Below are 24,311 nucleotides of genomic sequence, written 5' to 3' on the forward strand. Positions count from 1 at the left end.
GCCAAATAACTGGAGAAACGCAGACAGATTTTTCACTTCGCTTACAAAATAAAAATCTAACTTTGTTTAGACAGCACAATGGGGCTAAAGAGAAACCCGAGCAGCACTTTTTGAAGAGGGACCTGTCAAAATAGTAGCCGTGTTTCAAAGCCAGACAGTGTTTACTTTCCACTCCATGCAAGAAAAATACAGGGGAGAGAGGTGGGTTCATCTTACACAGGCAGTTCTCACTAATTTTATTAAAAATCTCCTGCTTAAATGATCATTTGTCAGTGGGAAAAATAAACTCCTCCAGTTATGAGTTTTATGTGGGAGCCATTCCAAAGAAACCTTTGTGCCAAAACCATCTTTGGAATAACCCCAACAGATTTTGGTCGATGACTCCTGTAACAGCAGTTAAAAAACTGGCCTCATCCAGGCAAAATAATGGAGCCTTCTTCCTTTCTCCAAGAAATCCCAAGCTCACGGAGCAGCCCAGTTGGGAGCTGTGCGGAGGGGATGCTACAGGAACTGTCCCCCCACTTTCAAACCAGTCAGAGCTTCATAATGATGGAAAATGCCGCAGTGAGTTACCCACAGCTTTGGTTCCGCTGGGTGCTCAGTATCTTTAGCTCTACGTATCATCAGTTGGCATGGAGGAGGCTTAGCAAACGTGTGGGTGTTGGGAGCACTTGATAGCATCAGGGTCTACAATGGTGCGTGTTCGGGATGGGACCAGGATGAAACAGTTAGGAGCTGAGGCAGAAAATAAACACAACACTGCTTTCCACGGCTCCGCTAGGTGTTGCCACGCACGGGCAGCACAGAGCCGGCGGTGCAGCTACCGCAGGAAGGGCAGCTGGAGGCTGAGCCCTCCTCTGATCTCCTTTACACCAACCGCCCCTCCGTGCTGTGCTGCTGCGGCCCCAGCGCTTGCTCCTGCTGTCGAGCAAAACCTGGAGATCAGCGCGAGGACCACGTGCTGCACTGGGGAGGCGGTACGTACCGACGCTGTGCTCTTCCCTGCACTGCGACTGTCACAGCTAACTGGGCCAGCCTCTCTTCCCGCATTTGGGATCGCAACTTGTGGCCTGATGCTACCTCCCAGCAAGGGAATTCCTCCTGAGCTCAGGAGACCCTATGCACCGATGCTGAAAGACATTCAGGTCCCTAATGCCCCCCTGGCATGGGAAGGACCCAGATGCACAAACCACCTGGAGATCCCAGGACCAAATTCCCGCAGACGGGCCCTTTCCCCGGCAGCAGCGACTTGTGGGAGCCAGGTCCCAGAGGCAGCAATCCCTGCCGAGGCTCAACCAAAAAGCCAGTCCCAGGAGAGATGAGCAGCTCAGCTCGGTCAGTTCAGAGCAGAAAACGAATTGGCAAACGCTAACCATTTGGGGCAGGAGAGAAGAACATTTGCATCAAAATGTATGAAGCAATCCCACAGCCCGCACACCAACTGCTGCCTGAGTCACGCTCTCACTGCAGGTTTGTCTCTGATCACTCACCTTTAGGCAGAACACACATCACGGTAACAGCAGGCGAGCTTTTCCCTGAGTACACGCGTAACATTTTCAGGAAGGGCAATTGCACAGTGCCGGCACTCGGTGGTGCAGGCAGCCCTGAAACGGGAGCAGCAGGGCCCCAACACAGCTCCCCCTCGCTGGTCAGCATCCACACCCTGCCAAGGAGGGTCCCAGCTCGCCCACGCCAGCCCTCCCCGGCAGGAGCTGCCAACTCCCACCCCATCGCTGCACCAGAAAGAGGTTTGGGCATGCACTGGAGGTCAGACTCCCCAAGGCATTTTGGGGAACGCAGGTCCCCAAGGGTATTTCCAGCCATCTAACACCCTGTTTGTGATGGAGGTGAGCTCAAAAAGCCTTCCTGGAAAACTACCCTGTGCTTGTCTCCTTCTGAGAGCTGCAAGTGGTAAACTGGGTTTGCCCAGCTGAACTGAAGAGCATCACAAGATCCCCTGCGATCCCAAAACCCGCAGAGCCCTGCAGCGACAGTGCATGGCATCTGCTTTCAGGATCTGAGTTTGTTGCCCTTGTCTTTTATCCACCCGTTATTCCCACGCCAGACGTCCCGCCTCACCACCCCAGCCAGCGGCATCGCTGCCGGGAGCACTGCCTGGCACAGATTTCCTGGTGCCAGGGAGTGACTCTTGGGATGTGCAACGCAGGGTGTCCAGTTGGTGGGAACAGCTGGGAACATGTTTTAATGTGTGCCCAGGCTGGTGACCCATATCGCTGGGTCAGCAAGGACGTACAGGGCAACCCACAGCATCACTGATCTGTGTCATGAGGACCAAGAATTTACAGGACCCACATCTCCCTGGAGCACACCCTGGGGTCCCAGCCACGCCTGCCCTGCATTGCCGCCTAGCTCTGGCCACGGAGAGGAATTTACATGGGCTCCGAGTCACAAACGCCTCAATATACACATTACTCAGCCTCCAGAACTTCACTCAAAGGAAACTTTTGTCAAGGAGAGCTCAGCCCAGACAGTTCCTGAAGAAACCCCAACTATGCGATGGCTTCAAACACAACTCCAAAGCCACAAACACAACAACCGTCGGAAGAGCCTGCCAAAGCGCCAGATGCTGCTGCTGGAAAAACTGTTCTGCAGCCATGGGATTTGGTCTGTGCTGCCACTGAAGGGAAAGGAGGAGGGACCAGGAGCTGCGGGCTCCAGCACTGCTTGGGCAAAAGGAAAAAAAATAGGACAGAAGGAAACCAACTTTATTTCAGTTCCTTAATAAAAGGTGCAGAGGCTTTGCATGTGGTAGGCACGACACCCCCCACTAGTAGGTGCGTGGAGCAGAGAACTGCAGCCGACCAGAGCTAAAGGAGCTGGCCTCTAGCAGTAACAGACGTACCACCAGCAGCTTAACCTTAGATTCTTGACAGAGCCAGAGGCATCTGCGAAGAGTCCAAAGCGAGGGCTGCTGACCCGTGCCAGGGAGCCAGCTGCCATGGATCAGCCCCAACATCAGCAGCCCCGTGCCCAGGATTTGCCATCTCCTCCCAGACAGCTCCATCTCCACGAAAGCTGCCGAAACGCTGCCTTAGCATCACCCCCTAACCAAACCCTTGGTCCTTCTGACTGATTCCCGTGGAGAAGAGGATCGAGAGGGATCTCAAAAACAAGGAGCTCTGACACTCCGGTCACGCAGGGTATGGCTTTATTGTTTGTTTCTGAACAAAACTGGAGATGTGCAAAAAGTCAACATATGAACCGTGCTTAAATAACACTGCAGGGGAGGGGGCAGCTCTGGCTTCCTTGGGGTGGGGGGCTGAGGCTTGGGCACGAGTCTTTGGCTTCAGAGGATGGCAGGGACAGCGTCTGCGAGAACAAGCTCCGGTAAGTGGTACTGACCTGGGTAAAGATCCTTCTCAATAAGCTTCATCTGGAGATGAAAGATCTGCTCCTGAAGTTTACAAATGGTGTGCTTCATTTTCTCCCGTCTCGTCACCATGTAACAGAGATTTCTAACCTACGGAAAAACAAGAAACAGTGCCCATTTCAGACAGGGTTTAAGTGTGCCCGCCCAAGCTGTGTTGCTGCTTCTGCTCCTCAGGGAAATCCCCGCTCCCCAGGGTTGTCTTCTTCATCTCACCATCATCTGCACTGCACCAAAACTCCTACCAGGGCTCTCTGGATGCGCCAGGACTACAGGTGAGGGCTCTTGATCCAAACTGTGTAATATAAATGGGGAAGACCATGCAGTGAATGATTCAAAGCCTGAATGTCCCTGTTCTGGCTCTGACAGCCACGACCCCATGGCAGGCAAGGAGGGCTGGCCGGCTTCTCCAGCACGTGCACTAGGCATACAAAAGCTGTAAGGAAGCACGGTATCTCCAGAGTTATGACTTCGCTTATGCCAACAGCACTCTCTTGTAGTCTCATGTAGGGAGACCCTACAAGTCTCTCTTGCAGCACCAAGTCTGCTTGCAAAGCCCCGCAGATGCCTGTCAACACGCCTCGGGCACTCACCCCAAAGCAGATCAGCCACCCTGGAAACCCCAAACGTGGCTCCACCAGCCTCTGCCCTGGCACCGGGGCAAGATCGGCCACCGCCACTCCCAGTGCTTCAGGCAGCAGCGAGCTGGGACCATCCTGCCCGGGGGGCTGGGGCAGCCCTGGGTCCGAAGCCCTCCCCACACAGGGGACCACGTAGGATGCTGCACGTAGGAGAGTCTCTCTCTCTCTCTCTCCTGCCTTCATCTGAACATAAGCAATAACCAAGTTAATCTTCAACTTCTCCCATCAAAGGCCTGAATGCACAGGCAGGGTTTGCACTTCGGCACCGGCGCTTTCGAGGGCACAAACTCAGCCCGAATAACACAGCACGTGGGGAGTCAAACAGGGCTGAGCGTGCCACTAATCTGCTCCAATTAGTCAGGATTAATTTTCAGTACTTGTTGCAGCACATCCTTTAATTCTGCTGCTGATACACATCAGTGCACAAAGTGACCAAGACCCACAAAACGGGAACAGAGCCAGGAGAAACAGGTAAATTATTTGTGATCTTACCCAGGTACAGCAATGGTGTGGACACACACGCTGTTTTAATCTCCTGTTAATTGTTAACAGCCCTAATGAAGAGGTTGATGTCTCTAAAGGATTTGGAAGGTCTCAGAAGGGAAGATGGTGTAGAAGGAGCATTATAATAGATCTGTGCAAAGGCCCAACAGACACACAGTGCCCCGAGCATCGTGCTGAGCACTCAGCCCAGCAGCTGCATCACGCATGTGCCTTGCTCACACTTAACAGAGAAACCTGCACAAAAAAATGCCAAATGCTAAGAGGTACTTTGGTCCTCTGGGTCAATTAGCCAGTTCTCATCCACAAATTGCTCTTTTTGCAGGGAGGGAGAGACCCTCTTCCTGCAGCCGGTGCAGGGAAGGGGCACAGCTGGGCTGGAGCCCCAGGTATGAGGCTACCAATCTGCTGAATGTCAGAGCCTTAGAAAACTGCCTGCTGCCCTAAAGCAAATGCCAGGACAGGACACAGAAAATATAGCAAAACATCCAGGTGATGCTGGCTCAGGTCAGCAGCCATGTACCAGTGCGGCTCCCCTGCCTCAAATCTGGCCAGCATCCTCCCCTCCACATGGTTACCCACACTTGCTCCACATCTCCCTGCAAATCACTGGTGCATTTTGTCTCAGTACAAGACATTTTATTAACCAAGCGGGAAGCCCTAAACGCAAAGAGCAAAGCATAAACGCTTGCATGAGGTAGTGCAGCAGCAGTTAAACCCTGCTCCTCACACGGGGCTGCTGATAAACACCCCCAGCAACCCCAGACGATGCAGCTACCATGTGATGCCCGATGGCATCTGTCTTGTGATGAGTTTCAGTGCTGTGCTTTTTGCCAGCCCCACGTAAGGGCGGCTGGAGAGCAGGGCTCTGTCACCATGGCTGCAGTGGGCACCGCAGCTTTTGGCGGAAACAGAGGGTTTCGGCTGCGAAACAGAAAATGCTAATGGCAGCTAACAGATTTGTCAGCGTTTACTCAGCTTCCTGACGCTCTGAAAGAGCAAAACTGCCCGTAATAAGGTAATGAGGAGGTGGCCTGAGAGGAGGCACGGGCAATAAAGTGCGTGGGGTATGTTCACACTCATGCATGACCCTGATGCCTCTGATTCCTCCCCCTCCTCATCCTCAAACGCCTCTCTGCAGGGGAAAGCTGGGGTATTTCCAGGCTTCGGGGACTGTCCCTACAAGGTCGGGAGCCTTTGTGCCTCTCACAGTGACAGAGCAAGCCAGGACCTCGTCCCACGCTTGCCTAATGTCTGCCACCAAAGGCTGTGAAGGCAGCGGGACGACCGTGGCCACCCCCTTATGGCATCAGTCTTACCTAAGGACAAATTGGAAACACTCAGGAATACAGGAGAAAAAGCTGCTCTTTTTTCTTTTTTTTTTTTAAATCCCCTAGCTGTAAATATAAGGCAGCGAGCTATATCCTGTATATTTTACTACATTCTCTTTTTTTTTTTGTTCTGGATTGGAGAATATATCAAACTCAAATTTCTTTATGAGGAAAACAACTGCCTCTGGCAACCTGCATCTCAAAGTGTTTGGTGGTATCTCTTCACCGTGATTCGATATTCCTGGAAGAAAACATTACTTGTCCTCTGCTTACAGACTGCTGGTGTTTACACACACTTAAACAGATAAACACCACCCAGCGCTGCTTCCCCAAGCCAAGCTTAGATGCTGGTATGAAAGCCTGGAAACTAGAGGTTTTTGTTAACGCTACTTTAAACAACCAGTTCTTGGAAAAAGCTTCTAGAAAATTGAAGAAGGCAAAAGAGGGTTAAAAAAGGCCAGAAGGAAAATGGGGGGACTGTATTAGGATTCCCAGGCAATAGCTTTAATTTGCTGACACCGTGAAGTGCAGAAATGACAGTGGTTAAGAGGTGGCAGAGGGAAACGCTGTCACTCTGGCTGCCCCAAGGCTTCTGCCTCCCCAACTCTTGGATCTAGATACCATTACCAGCCCCCAAAATCACAACCATTCCTGCCAGATCAATTGCTGTAAACACTAAAACAGCAATGTGATGCCCCCGTGGACACCCTCCAAAGGCCACCCCTCCAGGCTGCTCTTCTCTGACCCCTATTTGATGCGCTGCCTTACTATTTGCAAGTGAATTTGATGTGATGCCTCACTGTTTGCAAGTGAAATGGTGTGACTGTGAGTGGTGCTGACAGACAGGATCAGATACCTGGGATGCACTGGCAGCAATGGGATTTAAACCCGTATCACTGATCTGAGCGCCAGACTTTGATCTGGCCAGTGTTTATTGTTCCCCTGTCTTGGAAGAAGAGCAAACAAACAGCTCTTCCAGGGCCAGGCGGTGAAACCTGGCAGGGAGCTGCTAAGCAGAGGCTGAACACCGATGGGGAATGACCCCAGGAAGCCTGGAGGCAACCCTGGAAAATGAGGAATCTGGTAAAACCCATAGTTTTGACACAAAGAGATCAAAGGCAAGCTGCCATGCCATGTCTTTGAATTAGGCAGCTCCCGGAGCAAAGTGCTGTACCCAGAGATGCACAGTGGTTCGCTGCAGCTGGGAAAGTCAAGCTGGGAGCAAGTGGAAGCAGAGGGAGGTGGAGCAGCCTGGTTTAGATTTACAATATAGAGAAGCAGATGAGGGGAAAAAAAGTGAGTTGAACTTGTCACCCTCGGAGCCGGCAGCTGCAGCCTGTTGCCTACAGCTTGGTGCTGGAGACCCACTAATGCTGGCCAAACACAGAGATGGAAACATGATGCAGTGAAGGCAGGAGCAAAGGAGGGACAGACTGGAAGAGCGATGGCAATGATGTACACAGGGATGAAGGCCAATATGGCCAGAGAAAAGAAACCAATAGCTTGAAATCCAATTGTTTTTACACAGGAGAAGGGTCTCAGGCTCCAAGAACCACAAGGGGAACTGCAGTGAAGGACCGGGACAGGCTGGTCCAGAGCTGAACCCCACCTGGACATGAACAGCCCGCTCACCCACACCGCCTTTCTCCCCATGGGTTCAGTTATGCTGCAGACCCACAGCAGCTTGGAGAGAGGGCTCAGGGATAAGCAGGGCAGCATCGCCACCACCTTCGCCTCCCAGGGAGCAGCATGTCCCCTGCAGCACCCTCCACCCCCCGGCTCAGGGCACCACCTCCACCAGCTCAAAGCAATGCCTTTTTCCTGCTTTCCTCCTTCCTTGCCTGCTCCCAGTGACCCCCTGAGCCCTTCCATGGGTTCTGCACCGTGGGTGGGCTGTCAGGAGGGGAGCCAAGCAGGGACCATGGATTCACCCCTCTGGCAGGAGCAGGAGAAGGAGGACCAGGCAGAACTTGGGTTTTAAACACAGGAGGAAAGGGAGCTTGGTCCGTGCGTGCCACACTGGGCAGCCTTGCCCTGCACTGTGCCCATGTTGCCCCCCAGCAGCAGCACTACCGCACCCGTCCCCTCCCAGGCCGCTCTCTGCCGTCTCACTTTGGGTGCTGTGCTTCTTCCCCTGTGCTTCCTCCCCTTGCCGCTTCTTGCCTTCACCTCCCCTCCTCCTCCCCAGCCTGCCTCTGCCCCATCCTTGCTCCTGCCTGCTCCTTCCCTCCATGCAGCCATGACAGCCAAATCCGCAGGCAGGCAGTGCGGCGCGGCAGCGAGCACAGCCCGGGGGGCTCCAGCATCGCTTTGGTACTGCTGCTCCGCTGACATCTGCTCTCCCCAAAAAAGCTGCCGCAGAGGCAGCTGCTCCCTCCCCTGTGCGACGACGGCCCGTGCCGCCGGGAGCTGCAGGCGCCTGCATCCTCCGTCTGTATCCTCCGGCATGGCTCTGCCTCCGCCGGCAGCTCCCCCAGGAGCCAACCCACTTTTGCCTGCGGCAGGGCAGGGAATGCCCAGTCCCGCTGGCCCTGCAGCTCACTCCTGCCATTCACCCGTCTTTGATGTCTAATGTAAGTAAATAATGAAGTGTTCCTCTGCCTTGCTGCTGGAAAGCATCTGAGGGGCAGCACAGGGTAGTTTTGTGGTCTGGGGCTATGAAGAGCTCGGTGGAGCAGCATTACCTGCCTCCCAGCCACCCAACCCCACCGATGCGCCTCTCCCCGCAGATATTTCCTCTTTTGAACCCCTGGCTGAGACTGCCACTAACTCATTTCATGAGTGTCAGTGTTTTGGCAGTGATGATACACGCGCGCTGAATAACGCTGTAGATGAAGGGACGCACCTGTTAGGGGAGTCGAACTGAGTCACCAGGGAACAGGGCTCGTTCTGTCTATAGGTGCTAGCACACATTAAAGCAGCCCTGATGGAGCATATGGGTACACCACTGAAAGAAAAGCTGTACTCACTCTCTCCAGGTCTTGCCTGAGGTGCATGAAGAGCTTTAAGCGTCGGTAGAGAACGTCCTGTTCTTGCTGGGCCAAGTTGTCCACTTCATCCGTTTTTGGTGTCAGCAGCGGTTTGTTGGAATTTGCTTTCCTCTTCAGCTTCCAGTACTGGTAGACAAAATCCACCAGCGATTCACTTAAGTCAAGGTTCTCCGCCACCTCCGAAGGCTTCACGAGTTCATAGAAGTCCTCCTCCAGCTGCTGGAGCTTCTGCTTCCGCAGCGTGACCTTCTCCAAGTCCAGCTGGGCTTGGTCAGGCTCTGTCCGTGCCTCCTCGGGCAACTTGGTGGCACCAGTGCTGTGCTCAAGGCAGAAGGACTTGAACTTCACTTCGTCGTTGTCTGCTAGAATAGTCCGCATGTCGAGGTTGTGGTCGAAGGCGCAGGTGACGTGGAACGCGGTGACGCAGGCGGGCATGGAGCACTGCGGGGAGAAGGACAGGGCTTACGGCCAGGGCAAAGCACCATCGGTGGGGGGGATGCTTACCAACACAACGTGACCACAAGGCTCAAGCCTGGCTTAGTACAAAAACTGTGACGCCCCTATCTGTGACAACGCCTACCACAAAGTGATGGAGGTATCTTATGGAGGAACACCTGTATCGCCCAAGCCTTACACCCCCATGACCCAAGCAGAAGAAATGCAGGGCTCACTAGCTATCAGTGGGCACCTTCTCACCTTACCTGCTTTAATCCTTCTCTTTGACGAGCCCTGCTCATCTTTCACCCACCATAAACAGGAGCTTCCAATGGTTCTTCGAACACGACATGTCAACAGCCAAAGACAACAGCATGGGCCAATGGGATGCTCAGACTGTCAATAGATTTCTCCTGATGGAGAAATTTCCAGCTGTATTTCACCCTTAAACTACTCCACTCTTTTACCACTTCTAAAGCTAATATACCATTTTTATTGAAAGCATACAGAACATGTCACGGTTTATGAGTGAATGCGGTATCTCCGAAGCAGCCAACGCTCCCGGAGCACGACACCTTTCTCCTCTAGAAATTACACAGCGGAAGACAACTCAGCATATACAGAGCAAAACATCATAAAATGAACTTTTACAAACTGGTACAGTGGCTAGACCGTTGTCAAACTTATATCAGATTAATTTTTTAACAATTTCCCTGATGTACCTCAGAGTTAAATTACTTTGGATCCCACAGGCAACAAACCTCAGCCTGGTTTCCTACGGAGGAACCCCTCCAGCCAGTGCAGTGTATATGTCCATGTCAGCACCTTCTCCCCCTCTACTCATTAACTGGTTTTTAATGGCTCAGAGTGTCAGGTAATTATTTCAACCATAACCCATAAGAAATCAGTCTATTCCAGCTGCTAATGATCAGTTAAACTGCAATAATGAGACATTTTAAGTGGGCTATTACTGTAGGCACCGTATTTCAGCATTTCTAGAAGAATTGTTCTTGCGGGGGATGAAGATGCAGTTGCAGCCTGAAGGACCAGGCAGAAGCATGTGAAATGGATGTTGACGACAAACCATTGGGGATGCTGTAGAGTTTTACTGGGGCTCTGCTGCACTTTAATTCTCAAAAAGAAAAAAAATATATTCTGGTAGTAGTTGAGGAACAGAAGTTCTACAGCTTTTTATCTTCATCCCATCAGCCCTGCATTCCTGCTCAGTCACCCAGCATGTAAACTTTTGACATTGCTGCTTTTAGACATTTTCCCTTGACTTTGTTTATGAATCTGCTGGTGCTTATGAAAGCGAGAGACTCGCGTGGCTGCCAGGGCCAAGAAAAGCGTAGGCAAGCAGTGTCCAAGTCCTCCACTTCCAGGGCTCTCCAGGCCCCGCTCCAAAGCCTCCAAAACCAGTGGGAAGAGCTGGATGCGGCGCTGACGCGGCCGAGCCCTGAGCTGTACGAGCACGGCTCTGGGCAGCGATGTGGGGCACTAACTCCTGCAGGCACCAAACATAAGCAGATTATTAACTCCTACCTCCTGCTTACCCTGTTCAAATATGGCCATTTGTTCCTAATTTCAGCCTGAAATTGCTTGTGAAAATAGCGGATAGCTTGCACAAATCAGCTCCCTCTGCTACGCTGCCGGCGCTTGCATAGAGCCCAGCACCATGCGGGACCCGCCGGTGCTCCCCGCACCAGCCCGGTGCACCCACCGCAGCGGTGGGCAGCGGGCGCCTGCCCTGCCTATCCCGCAGGACAAGCCCTTGGCACAGCCTCCCACGCGGCTGAAGCACCGGCTCTGCTCTCGAGTTTTCATTGTTGCTAATGAAGGAGGGACAGAGGGAGCCCAGCCTGACTTGCAGTGTCCAGGTTTATTCGGTGCAGTCAGCATACCACGCACTGGCTTTTAAAGCGCAAGTGCTTGCTCCTGCAGCCATGGGGCAAGCGTTAATACACGAAGGGGATGCGATGCACGTTCAGGTTGGAGGCCTTTGCCAGCTGGAAGTGCCCATGATTGAGCTTTCTCCTCTGGTAGCCAAGATGGTAATGGTACTGCATGAGCTCCTGAGGTACTCCTGATGTACTCTATCTTGGCTGTTCTGGCATAACAGCTGGGGGTGCTTCAAACTACAGCACACATTTGTGCTGTTATCCACATAAATACCTATGGTAGGGAAGATGGACATGGAGAACTCGCTGCTCTCAGTGAATTAGGTGAGCTAAGGAAAGCCACGCAGCAATGTCCCCTCCCTCCTGTTTCTGCCACCAGCAGTTATATTGGCATTAGTACCACGGTCGTGGCTTCTGCCAGGACAAGGGTGCACAGCGCACCCGCTAACAGGAACGACCATCACTCCACCTTTAGGAATAAAGGAAATCGAATGACACCCATCCTGGATCTCTCCTCCAACAGATGGCAAGCAGCACTTGTCAGAAACCGTGCCCAAAATGCAAACAGAAAATAATTAGGCAGCTCAGCTGACAGGACAACAAAGAGAGGTACCTGGTCGGCCGCGGCTACCTGGGGACCTTGCATAAACTGACAATAAAACCATATTGATCCATCCCACAACGGTGCTGGAATGAAGCCGCTCTTCGTGGGAGGGAGAGATCTGCCACGCAGAATGAAGTGGGCTCGGAAGACTGGTGCATCCCCCAAGTCTGCTTTGTTATTGACCGTGCTTTGTTATCTTACAGCACCTTTCATTCAAGGATTTCGGCATGCTTTGCTTGACCACGCAAATCCATCCCCAAACAGAATTCCGAAAAAGAGGGTGAAAACTGCACCAGTGATTAATGTGGGCTGTTAATTAGTCCCCAAACCACTCTTACTGGGAAGAAATAGAGGGATGATTTTGTTCGCCAAGGAAATTCAAGCAGAAGTTTACCAGTTTACAGAGGTGCTCTGCTGCAGTTTGGGGCTGGAGGGGAAGGAAGCGGCTCCTCCAACAGAACTGCGAGGGAAACTCAGGAAGGAAAAATTAAATACCGGTACTGAACCCTGGCCAAGCCATCAGCCACGACGCTTCTGCATCCTTACAAAAACGACCATGTGATTTTTAGTGACCACAGATGGTCTGGATCCTGGTAGCGCTCCTCAGCCGAAATAGGCAATTTCAGCATCGCAGACGTCCTCGGAGGATGCGGCGGTGAGGCAGAGCATGGCGTGGGGGCTGCACGGTGCACACGCACTGCTCTTCCCCTGATGTCAATCTGTACTTTTTCAGGGCTACAGGCACAATCGGTTGACAGCTCCGGGAATCACCGCACCAGTTATCCCAGTGGATGGGGACCAGTGGCACAAGGAGCTCAAGGCGAGCGGGCAGCAGCGGGCAGAGGAGCAATAATGAATAAGTGAGTGGTGGAGGACACATCTCAGGGATTTTTCTCAAAAAAAAAAAACCAACCAAAAACCAACAAAAAGCAAGCTGGAAGATGATGACAGCAAAAGATTGTGCCCTTTGGAGAAGCCTGCCAGGAACTAACAGAGAGCTGGCACTTTGCACTGCTCTGAAAGGCCTTGGTGTGCTCTTCCAGTTGCTCAGAGAAGCGAGGAGGGAGTTGGTGAGGAAGGAGCTGGGTCCCAAGCAAGCGCAGCTGGGACTCGGGCTGTGCCAGAGCCTGGTTCCTAGCACTCTCTTTTCTGTCTCGGCAATGCAAACGAGAGAATTCCTGCTAGATACTGAGCTCTCTTTGGCATCTCCTGATGTCTGACCACAAGAACCACCATGAAGTCATGATTTCCCCTTAAGAGGAGACGGGGGAAGTGTGCCTCCGGGCCTGCATCCCTGCCCAGCATCCGGGAGCTCTGGCTTGACTGCGGCCATGCCGAGATACCCTGGGTTCCCAGCTCTGCACCAGAACAGAAAGGGAAGTAATTACATGCAAGCAGCAAGGTCAGAGGCATGGAGAATAGTGGGGAGCCCTTCCTCAGGCTTCCCCAGTTGTGCTTCCCTTTTGATGGTGTCATGATTTTAGCTGGGATAGAGTTAATTTTCTTCACTGCAGCTGGCACGGTCAAATTTGGATGGGGAAAAACACCCCAACACACAGAGATGCCGATGCAAAAATATCTCACTTCAGTCTCCGTAAATGTGGCCGAGGTGGGTGTTTTCTGAAGCTGCGGTGCTGCCTCTGAGCATCCCCCTGCCCCTCTGGGATGACAGTCTTCCCCTCCTCCAGCTTGCCATCCGGATTTTGCATTCCTTTTTGGCAAAGCCCAGTTCCAACCAGCCACTTGGAAAAGCCCCTCCTGAAAGCAACACCCTTCCTTCCCCTGACCTGCCCCACCTGGAGCACCTGATTCCTGCTGCCAAGAATAAAAGCTCAGTGCTTTAACAGAAAACAACCTTCTTTTACAGCTGGGTCATAAACCTGAAGCGCTGACAAAGGTAGTTAGATTACACCTGTATAAACAGGCACTAATCAAAAATATGCTCCATAAACATAAGCTTTCAAAACAGAGCTCTGTACCGCTGATGAGTGTGGAGCCTGTTTATTTATCCATGGGTGAACTTGCTGATTTACCCCATAAATCCTTAAATAAAGGCACTGCCTGCTTTTTTTTTTTTTCTTTTTTTTTTTTTTTCTTCCTTCTCCCCCTTTCCTTGAAGCAAAACCATCCTGAGCATGCTGGGGTGGCCTCAGCAAATGCTCCAGTGACAATCTTGTGAAGACTTATAAACCGTGAGCTGCCGGCACAGGAGACAATAAAGCTCCTGTTCCATCTCAGGTGACCTTTAATGCAAATCCATTCAGTCCCAGGGATCTCACAGCTCCCGTGCCATGCCGGCACTAAGAGGATGAAGCCTCAGAGAAGCTGAATTCTTTTTGATGCTGCCAAGCCTGTTTGCCTCCTTCCCTGCCCTTCCGTTCTTTGAAAGCAGTTGCCGTTATGACACAGTATCTCCATCTGGCAGGGTGAATAAGCAGATCCACCCAGAGCCATCAAAAAAGAAGTGAGTCAACACTAGAGATTTAAAGAAGTATTGTGAGATTTCATTTCAAGCTAAGGGGATTGCTTTTAATAGCTCCCTTTAAAGTATTAAACCCAAGGCAGTGGCACAAATGCAGCGGAGCCTACAGACATCCTATTCCTACTGCCCTTCTGCAACCCGCCAGCTACTTCTGGTCCCCAACAGTCACTGCTGCCGACGCTGACCTCCGAGGTGCAGCTCCCGTCACGGTACTGGAGCCGATCAGTCAGGATTGGTACACATGCCAAACTTACTCCCAATTTTTCAAAGCTTAATGGCTATTCCATCCCCCTCTGCATGCCAAGACTGCTTCCATACCTAGTCTGCCAACAAAAGCAACAGGCACCAGCACCACAGAGCAGCAGATCCCCCAGTCTGTCCCCACGGACCACCGGGACATTACACTGGCGGGGCAGGGCTAAGCTTGGGGAATCACTTGCATGCAGCAAGGCTCCCCGAGAAGAGAGACCATGGCCTGGGAAGCTGTGTCCCACTTTTGTAATAGGAAAGCCCAGAGCGTCCTGGTTTCGGTCTGAGATGAGAACGTCTCGCCCCCTCTTTAGTACGCTGCTGCTGCGGGGAGAGCAGGCAATCAGATGTCTGCAGTGGTTTGCTTAGGTGTGCACAAGATGTGGGAAAGTAATATGCGGTAAATACTCTATTTTCCAAGCCAGCAGGCTAGTGAGGACTACCTAATCTCAGTGTTTCCCGATATCCCACAACAGAAAGGCTTCCCAGCCAACCCTCACTGGTTTGTGAAACGCTTGGGCTATGTATCTCACGAGTATCTCACTTTTCTGGCAGCTACGCCAAGCCTTTCTGCTGGAGGTTCCTGATTTCAAACCAAGGTCATTTGCAGTCCCGGTAATTAGTGTCACTACAGCAACATCACTGTATTATGCAAAGAAAGTTAATCTAGATTCCTAGCACTCAATACATTAAATGATTGCAAACAACATCTGATGATGTCTGATGGGCACTTGTGCTCCGTTTACTCAGAGCAGGAGTAAGACGCGGCCAGACCGCATCCACCAACAGCTCGAGAATCTTCAGTGGCAATTATAGGCACAACCCCGGAGGTCTGAGATTCTTTGGTGCCAAGTTACATACCTGAATACATGTCCCGGTGCACTCCTTGCAGAGGCTGCAGGACAAAGCCCATCTGCTTGCTGGGATATGTGAGATCTTTGTAATGGGTTCCATTTTTTCAGGACATCCAATGCTAACCTGGCCAAGAAATAGGAGACAAGTTGTAAATACTCATTACCCTCCCAAATCTCCTACAGGGGGATGTCTGTGGCAGTCTGAATGAGGGATGGGTTTTTTTAGTTGTTTTCCGCCCCCACCAGGGTCACTTATAATTTGGAAAAAAAATAACCACACCCCCAAAACCAGAAACAAATCTGGATGAAATGGAAGTTCCCGCTGAACTAATTCCTCATCTTGATGTTACCGTGTATTTCAAATGGACACATGAAATTAGTTTTACCCTGCCCAGGCAGGTCCTGTGAATGCCCCCCACCTCTGCGCCCTTGCACCCCACCTCTGCATCCTCCCTTAACAGGGTGATAATTAAACACACAGCCAGATGACTGACCGGCATCGCGGCTCTGTGGCCTCGGCAAGGCTTAATGAGCCAAAACTGGACTTGCTATTTAGACCATTAACGAACATCCTGGGCTCAGACATGGAAACCAGGTCCGTGCCCACCCGTGTGTCAAGAGGAGGTTGGAAAACATCTTACTTCAGGTATCCATAAGGCACAGCTAACGTGGACCCATTTCGTCCCGCTCCGGGTGGGCTTCAGCGCTCCCCCTCTCTTCGGGCACAGTAGACACTTGGGCTGAACCCCGAGGGCGCAGGTCCGGCACAGCCAGCTCCCGATGGGGACCTTCAGGATGCCATAGCACGCCTGTGCAGACATGAGGGAGGTGGGTTAGCCCCAGCAGCCCGGGAAGAGCATCCTCCAGGGCCTCCTCCTCCACTCCTACCTTTTTCACTACTGCTGGCTTATCGCCACCGCATCTGGGCATCGCAATAATAAACAGCAGATGTGAAGCAGCTCCGCAATCACAGGCAGTGAGGTTAAGCTCTTCATTCCTTGCTACCTTCCTTATTTTCATGTGGATACTCATGCCAGATCAGTATGTCCTGGATTTTAATTAAAACCTAAGTACACAAACGTGCCATGTACCGTGCCAAGCATCCAGCCGGCTCTGGGTTGTCGGGGAGATGCAACCAGGCTGCTCCATCAGAGCCCCACCACTGGCAGCTCTGTGGTACGGACACCCACCCACTCATCTCCTGCCCGTTTCTGAACAGCTATCAGACCCACGATGACTCGGAGAAGTAAGAAATGCTGTGAGGAGAAAACCTCTGAGGTAGCTGAGGGCTGAAAAGCCACAATCCCATGATTGAGAAAGATGGCCACGCTGGTTACACACCCAACACAGCCCGAAGGGGAAGCGAAAATAACTACGGAAAGGTAAAAAGGGGAAACTGATAGTCATAAATATAAATGAAAAGGGAGGAACCATAAAGGACAATAAATCTAAAGGGTGATAAAACTGAAGGAGGCAAGAACAAGTCTATGGCCAAGAGACAGAGAACTAAAGGACTCGGGTCGCCCATGGAGCTCCCCGAGCTGCTGCGATAGCGCAGGATGCAGCGAAGCCAAAGCGCTTCATAAATATTTCTCTTCCGTACTTGGGGAAGAGCCAAATGATAAGCCGTATCACACAATGATGATGATAAAATACTTTCCACTTCAGCCGTAACTTACGGCTGCATTAAACAGCTAGTGCTAATACTAGACAGTTTTTAACGGGCAGGTCCTGATAACTCACACTTAAAGGGTTTTCAGCGAGTGGCAGACAACTGCCCTGGGCACCAACGTGGGCTGTGTCACTATTTTAAGCGAGGCAATGTAATTAATTCTAGATCTGGCTGCTCTGACATCCCTCCAGCAGCAAACGGGCAGTGCCGATAAGGACCCCCAGCGCTGTTGGCTGTAAATTGAGCCCAGGAATTTGTCAGCTCCACTTTTTGAATTTTACCCCAAAAAGGAAGAGTTTTTCATCCTGGTGCTGCAGGTCAGTGTCACCACAAGTGACATGGGACAGGGGAAGAGGGGGCACATGGAGATGCACCGGCATGGGAGGAGTGTATCCTCAGTCCTTACTGGCCAAGAACGGACTTTGTAGCACGACTTCAGCTTGCCCCAAAGCACAAATTTACTCTGATAGTGATTTCCAAAGGGAAAAAGCCACTTGGTGAACAGATTATTGGGATAATAAGGAATTAAGGGAGGTAATATTATTGCTGCAAGTCTACACGGTTCACAGAGACTTAACTGTGTGCTTCACAGCGCTTTCAAATCTGACAGATAAATCGTTTCTGTTACAGAGCTTTATAAAACATCTGATTTAGTACCAGACAAAAATCAGCCTGGTACGTACTACCAGGAGAATAAACTGGCAGACTGATCTCAAAATCCAGGGTAAAACAGGAATTATGATCAGGTGTGCATCTCTAGCAGAGTCTTAGCTCTCGGTTATTTATTCCTAGAAGTTTTAGAGCAGCTTAAGGTGCAGTTCTGCTCCTGGGAGCAAACACTACAGGGCCTCTGTCCTGGACAAGGAGCGGCTCAGGAAATGAGTTGGGTTATCAGCTAAACATGCTCTCCCCATCCAGCACCAGCCAGAAGGTGCTCCAGGAACACGGAGCCAGAGCAATGCTGAGTAGGAGCAGAGCAGCTATTTTTATTGCTGCGCCTGTCACGGGCTCAACGTCACCGAGAAGGGGACGCTGAAACACCGGGGAGGACGCTGAGCCACAGGAATGCTCGGTGTGGTCCACGTACCAGAGGGAGGCTCAGCCGTGTCCCCATGCCAGGGAATGGGAATTTGGTAGCGACAGGACCATGGCGCGGTGGCTGGAAGCTGGAGATGGATCATTCCCGTGCTAAAGAGAAGTGCGACATTGCCACCATGAGAGCGATGAACCGCAACGATTTAGCGGCGGGGGATAAGATGCCTCCTCGCTGAAGATTTTTAAATGAAGATTGCATGTGTTTTCTAAAAGCCGCGTTTCATAGGAATTAATTAATAGCAAGCCTCGTGGCTTGTGTTATGCAGATGAGATGATTACAACGATCTCTTCCGGCACCACAACCCACCAATGCGTATCTGAGCACAACCCTTCCTCTGCCCCTTCCCGCTGGGATGCAGGATGGAGCATCGCTCTGGCCGTGTCCCCCGGCACCACAGCTCCCCTCTGCTGCTGCCCAAATACACCGAGCAAGTGGCAGCAGCACCCGGTTCCCCACGGGAAAGCATCGTGCCCAGCAGGTTTTGGACGTGGGGCTAGCAAAGGCTCAGGGAAGGTCAGATTTACAACATGATGCCACGTAACACCCTGTGCTGCATCTCTGGACTTTGTGGCTTACGGTGCAAATCGGGGCAGAGATTAAATCACAGGCAGTTTACAGGCTGCATCGGGCTTAGGGCTGGACACTGCTCCCTGAAGACAACGGAAAATCTCCCTCTTCTTTCAACAGCCTTGAAATCCAGCCTGCCGCGTCCCCTTCTGCAGCACCGCTCTGCTCCCAGCGCTGGGGTTGCTGCTGAAAGTGGAGCCCATGGGGTGCTGCGGCCCATGGTGGGCACAGCCAGGGTCCGTATGTCCCCATGGCAGCCTTGTGCACACTGACTTGCCTCCCCCCAAGCCCCTGCCCGCGGCACGTGTCAGCTCACAGCCTAGCACTGCTACATGGGCTTGTTAAAAAAAAAACCAAAACCCAACAGAAAAACCCCCCAACCCCAACCCTGAATCGTCCTGGTATTTTGTGGAATCTGATTCACCGATGGAAACCACTCAAAACACCCACCTCCTGCAACTATAGATATCTCCAGCGCTCTCCCACCTCCAGGAGCACTGATGGAAAAGCTGCCCAAAAGATGAGCAAATGGCTCTCTTCAGAGGAAAAAACCAAAACCCTTCACACAGAGCGTGAAGCCCAGGAGCTGCCGCTGCCTTTCCAGCACCGCACGGCACCTCCCCCCACAGCACAACCAGCAAAACCTCCCCAGACCCATGTGGGACCCAGGAGACCCTCACAAGGCTGCCTTCTCCTTGTCAAGGTCTCCCCGCCTTGAGCACCAAGCGCAAGAGCCCACAGACACCCCCAGCAAGGGCTTGGAGCATTTGCAGTCTATTCTAAAAATAAAAATTATTTTCCTCCAGGCAGCAAAATAAAGTGAAATCCTACACTTGTACAGCAGGGAAGCTGGGATAGAAACCCTGCGATGTGAGACAGCGCTAGTGGAGCGGGAAGGTCCTACTACACTCAGTATAATGCAGAAGAGGAGGAGGAGGCTGGCGGTCCAGGCCAGCCCACCCCTCCGGCGAGTGCAGAGCAAGTGCAGGGCTGCAGACCCTCATCCCTCCCAGCCCATGAGCCAGTCCCACTCACGGTGCTCGTCACCCCTGGATGCTAAAGGTCCCACAGCTGCAGTTTAATAAAGAAAGATGGGGTAAAGAAAGAATAATAATGGAAGAGGAGGCATAAAATACAATATGACCGGCCAGAGAATAAGGAGGACAGGGGAAAGCAAGCTCGCAGGAAGCCGTTTTCAACCTCCGGTTGTGTATTTCTGCGGGCACTTATGAAGCGTTGGGGCTAAGAAAGTAAGAAAAGCAAGTTTGCTGTCTACCAGCTATCCAGGACCCCATTCGTTATCCCCAGTCCACTGGAGACACACTGGGAATCCATGAGAAAAGCTGAATAGGGGTCTACAGCTCAGGGAAAGGGGGACGGTGGGGATGGAAGGAACCCAGGGGAGGGTAGAGTGTGATGTGCAGACAGCCAAAACCTGCCGCTCTCCCCCCGCGGCGGGGGCTCACCTGGTGCACGCAGACGTTGCACTTGTCGCAGAACACCATCTCGTTGCCGTCCTCCCCCTCCGGCGAGCGGCAGACGTCGCACACCACGTCCTCATCGTACTCGATGCCCAAGCCCTCCTCCGTTTCGATGGCTATGTTCATGTTCTCATAGCACATGGTCTCCAGCTCCTCCAGCACTCGCTCCAGGGTGATCTCGTCCAGCTCGGGCTTTTCTGCAAGGCAGAAGGCAGAGAAAGACACTGATGCAGCTCCGGCACAGGAGCCAACCCGCCTTCGGGGAGCGCTTTGTGAAGGGCTGAGCATTTTAAACTGCAATTCAAGAGGCAAATCCACGGCGACGGTAAGCGCGGTGATTCAGAAAACGGCTGCTTCTAACTCGGGATGCAGTTTATGTTTCATAGACAGTAACAAAATATTGCTGCTGGCTGAGAGGGAAGAAACCCATTCAGCTGAAGCAATGAGGATAATTAGGTCTGACAGTTTAAATGTTCAAGGAGACAAGTTTTGCAAAGATGTTTTCTGCAGCGAGGGCTCAGACAAGCTTTGGCAACACAAAGTCAATGCTTTAATTGTCAAGATGAAAATTGACCCTTTTAAGGCCAATTAAATGGAACTGTAAAACTGAAGCCAAAGGCTGAAACTGAGGACAAATGAGGGTTTTTTTTTTTTTCATGGTTGGGTTTAGTGTAACCAGAAGGTCAGACCCGCTATGGGCTCAGATCTTCTGTGCTTCGTTTTATTCCCTGGGTACCAGGATCCTTGGTAGACAGAAGCAGCAGAGGTGCTTTGCCAGAGGTTGCTCTAGAGCGACAACCAGGAATATGAGGCCAATAACCAGGAGAAGCTTTTTTAGAGCAGCAACTTCCAGCAGTGGGATACCCGGTCACTGGTACGGGGGGGACACCGAAACGGTGCCACGCTGAATGCTGCTCCCAAAGGCGCTGCCTCTAACCTGCACCCAAAGATCCTGGTGCCACAAACACAATGTGAGGTCACTCCAGGTAAGGAAAAAAAGAAAGAAAAAGATCTGTCAGCAGCAGGAGCAAAGTTCTCTGCAGGGTAAGAGGCAGAGCTAAGCCCCCACAGCACCCTGTCTCCCCATGAGGACTATTCCATCACCGGAGAAGGCACAGAGATGGGGACGGAGATACCGGCAGGATGCCATAAAAGATATTTGAACTTTGCATTTAATTTGCTTATATTATCCGTGATAACAGCCAGGATGCTCCAGAACGCACCAGACAGCGGAGGAGCCTGACCCACGCTGCTGTCCACCTTTCCTCTTGGAAGGCAATGGGAGAAAATATCTCATTTATGAGCAAAGAAGGAGAAAAAAAGGCTTGAGGAAGTATTACTATGAAGCAGTTATTAATTAAATGTTCAGTGAGAAATTTGCCATCCTGGGCATCTGTTGAGCCACAGTGTGACATCCCTGTCTCAGATGAGCTCTGGGGCCCTGAGAAGCCCCCGGGGCTGGGCGGGGGGGGGGGGGGCTGCAGGGGTCCCGGGCAGCGCTCCCAGCCCCTCTGGCTGGACGATGCTTGCAGAAGCTGCGCCTTTCCCCAACGGCCACGGACTGGCTGACAAAACTCTGTTAAGGGGGAAAGCAACCCGTAGGCGAGCTCGGCAAGCAAACACACCATTGTCTGCCTTTTTAAGCTCTTCCCCAATGTTTCGCATTGGCACGGTTTCCCTTGGCTTGACAAGTCTCTGCAAACATCTAGCCTGGCATTTTACATGTCTGTGTCGAGTCTGAGATACCATCTAAGACAGACAACACTGTTCCCTATCACAGCCCTTTCAAGCACTAGGGTTGCTGTGCCGCAACACGCCGAGGAGCCTGACAATACCTGTTTTATTACTGAGCAGCCCCAGCGATGGGCACGGGGTCTCTGCAGAGCCCCAGGCTGGCACAGGCTGCCCGGGGGGGCCGCCGGGGCTCAGCAACGCGAAGCATCCTATGCTGGTATGGTGGCACTGCGAGCCCTGCGTGCCAGAGCCAGGACGGAGCCGCTAGCTTGCTCTTGGCATCGTGCCGGTTGGATGCAACAGGGCAGGGAGCGGGTTACAGACAAAGCCAGAGCACTATTTTTGCCTTAATGGTGTCCCTTTATAAATACACCACCTGTGTTGCACTTGCTAGATGGAGAGCTTCAAGCCATGACTTCATGCGAGCATTAAATAAGCTCTCGGTCAGCATTTCAAGTCCACAACTGTGACTGTGATCCCGGGCACCGGAGTGTCAGGCTGGAGTTACTCCCTTTCTCCCAATATCTCAGGCTCTGCTCCCTCTGCTCTTCTGTAAAGCAAAATGATCATTAAAGTGTTCCCCAGGCATTTTCTAGAGCCACCCTGTGCTCAGGGGAGAGGCCAGGCAGAGAGCCGGCAGCTGCAGGGAGCGCAAGGAAGGAAGGGGAGGGAGGTTTCCACAGGAATCACGACCCTGACCTGCCCGCAGCGTTGGGATCCTGCTGGCACCACCAGGGTCACCCTGACATCACCATCATTCCCATTTCACCTCCAGTGGGAAGAACCAGCTCCCATCCCACCTCCTGCATTTTCCATCCACGGCGATGTCCCGCTGTCACCAGCTTAACCCTGGGGACAAAGTCCCCGCCGATCCCAAAACTCTTGCACCGGAGCAAGGCCAGCGCCCCAGCGGGGTGTCCTTACCAGCCTACACGCAATGCAGTTGCTATGCCGTTACATCAAAAAATATAGATCTCTCCCTCCCGCACGCACGCACACGCGCGCGCTCTCACACTCCATTTAGATGTAATTACATTAGGAATTCGTTTGCCAAGCGCCATTCAGAATACCTCGGAGCTTATTGAATTGACAATTGCACTTGATGGGGATGAAGCGATTAATCGCTTATGAAACACTAAACAATGGGGCCTGGGGGTGAAGTGCTTTTTCCATTTGTGCTCCATTTATCTCCTTCTGCATCGTATAAAGTTTGTGCTGTTAAACTCCATTCATAAAATCGTCATCTTTTTTGGCTGCGAAATCGCTATCTGTATCGATCGTGGCCAGCTAAATAGAGAAACCAAAAAAATACTCCACCAAAACACTCCCTGTGTATATGCACGAGTGACACTGTTATTGTCCCCAGGGAAGCAAAAGCAAAGACCCAGATACTGGTCGTGGCTACAGTGAATAAATCCAGCAATGTCTAGGGGTAAGTCACGACTGAGACCATCACCAGGACTGTGGACTCTACCTGCTGACCAAGAGAAAGGTTTTTTTACCTGGTTAAGGTTTGCCAAGGCCTTGAATGAAAGGTGGGGGAGAAAATGAAGCTTTTCTGAGCCTCCACAGACAAGGGCAGCGTAGCTGCAAACTTCTCCGTAGTTTCTGTCCAGAGGGACATAGGCAGAAGTGAGAATTCAATCTCACACCAAAATAATCACCACTGATTTGGAGCCATGTTCAAAACACTGACACAGGTGTAAAGGGCTCCGTGTGCCCCATCACCCCTTCCCGGAGGCCACCCACACCCGCTCCCCATTAACACTGAGCATGTTAACGATGATGGGTTTTGATGTGGCCACGCAGCCTCCCTGGGACACCCCCGACATCGCCCCGTGGTGGGAAGGACTATCACCCAGGGAGCGCTGCCTCCCACCGCATCCCAGACAGAGAAAAGCCATCCTCTCTCAGCCCAGGATGCAGGCAGGCAGCAGGTACCCAGCCAAAGGAAGCACCCCCGACAGAGAAGGGGGACTTTGCTTTGGAAATGGAGGAGGAGAAGAGGTGCCAGGCGATGATGCACTAGAGGAGGTCTCCAGATCTGATTCAGGAAGGGAAAACATGTAGGAACCCAGCCTTTCGTTTGAACTTTGCTCCCAGCAGAATATTTCTTCCCTGTATCTCTGCCATCGGGGTCTGCCACGATCCCTGCAGCTCCGCAGCCACCCAGCAGCCCTGTTATCCCCGGGGAGCTCCCAAGGCGCCCGCCCTGACCCCATGTGCCTCAGCACCCCCAGGCTTGGGAGCAACTGCCCATACCGCAGCTGAAACACAGAATTTTACATATTTTATCCCAAAGGAGCTGGGATCACTGGGCTGGCACTGAAGCCGCAGCGCCGGGTCTAGAAGAACCATCAGGCACATTCCTTTACACAACACCGCTCT

At 52.1% G+C, this 24,311-nt stretch overlaps 1 protein-coding gene across 4 annotated transcripts in view; it reads right to left on the minus strand.

Moving 5' to 3' along the window:
- The window catches only part of JADE2 (jade family PHD finger 2), an 82,846-nt gene that overhangs the window by 7,409 nt on the left and 51,126 nt on the right, over positions 1-24,311 (minus strand). For all 4 annotated transcript variants that reach the window (XM_075102915.1, XM_075102913.1, XM_075102914.1 and 1 more), the window contains 5 exons: positions 20,175-20,386; positions 16,015-16,182; positions 15,381-15,497; positions 8,831-9,292; positions 3,364-3,481 (listed from right to left, as the gene is read on the minus strand). In XM_075102915.1, the coding sequence (XP_074959016.1) occupies positions 3,364-3,481; positions 8,831-9,292; positions 15,381-15,497; positions 16,015-16,182; positions 20,175-20,386 (1,077 nt within the window). The remainder of the gene's footprint in view (positions 1-3,363; positions 3,482-8,830; positions 9,293-15,380; positions 15,498-16,014; positions 16,183-20,174; positions 20,387-24,311) is intronic.

Source organism: Phalacrocorax aristotelis, chromosome 8 (genome assembly GCF_949628215.1).
Source record: "Phalacrocorax aristotelis chromosome 8, bGulAri2.1, whole genome shotgun sequence".
NCBI lineage: Eukaryota > Metazoa > Chordata > Aves > Suliformes > Phalacrocoracidae > Phalacrocorax > Phalacrocorax aristotelis.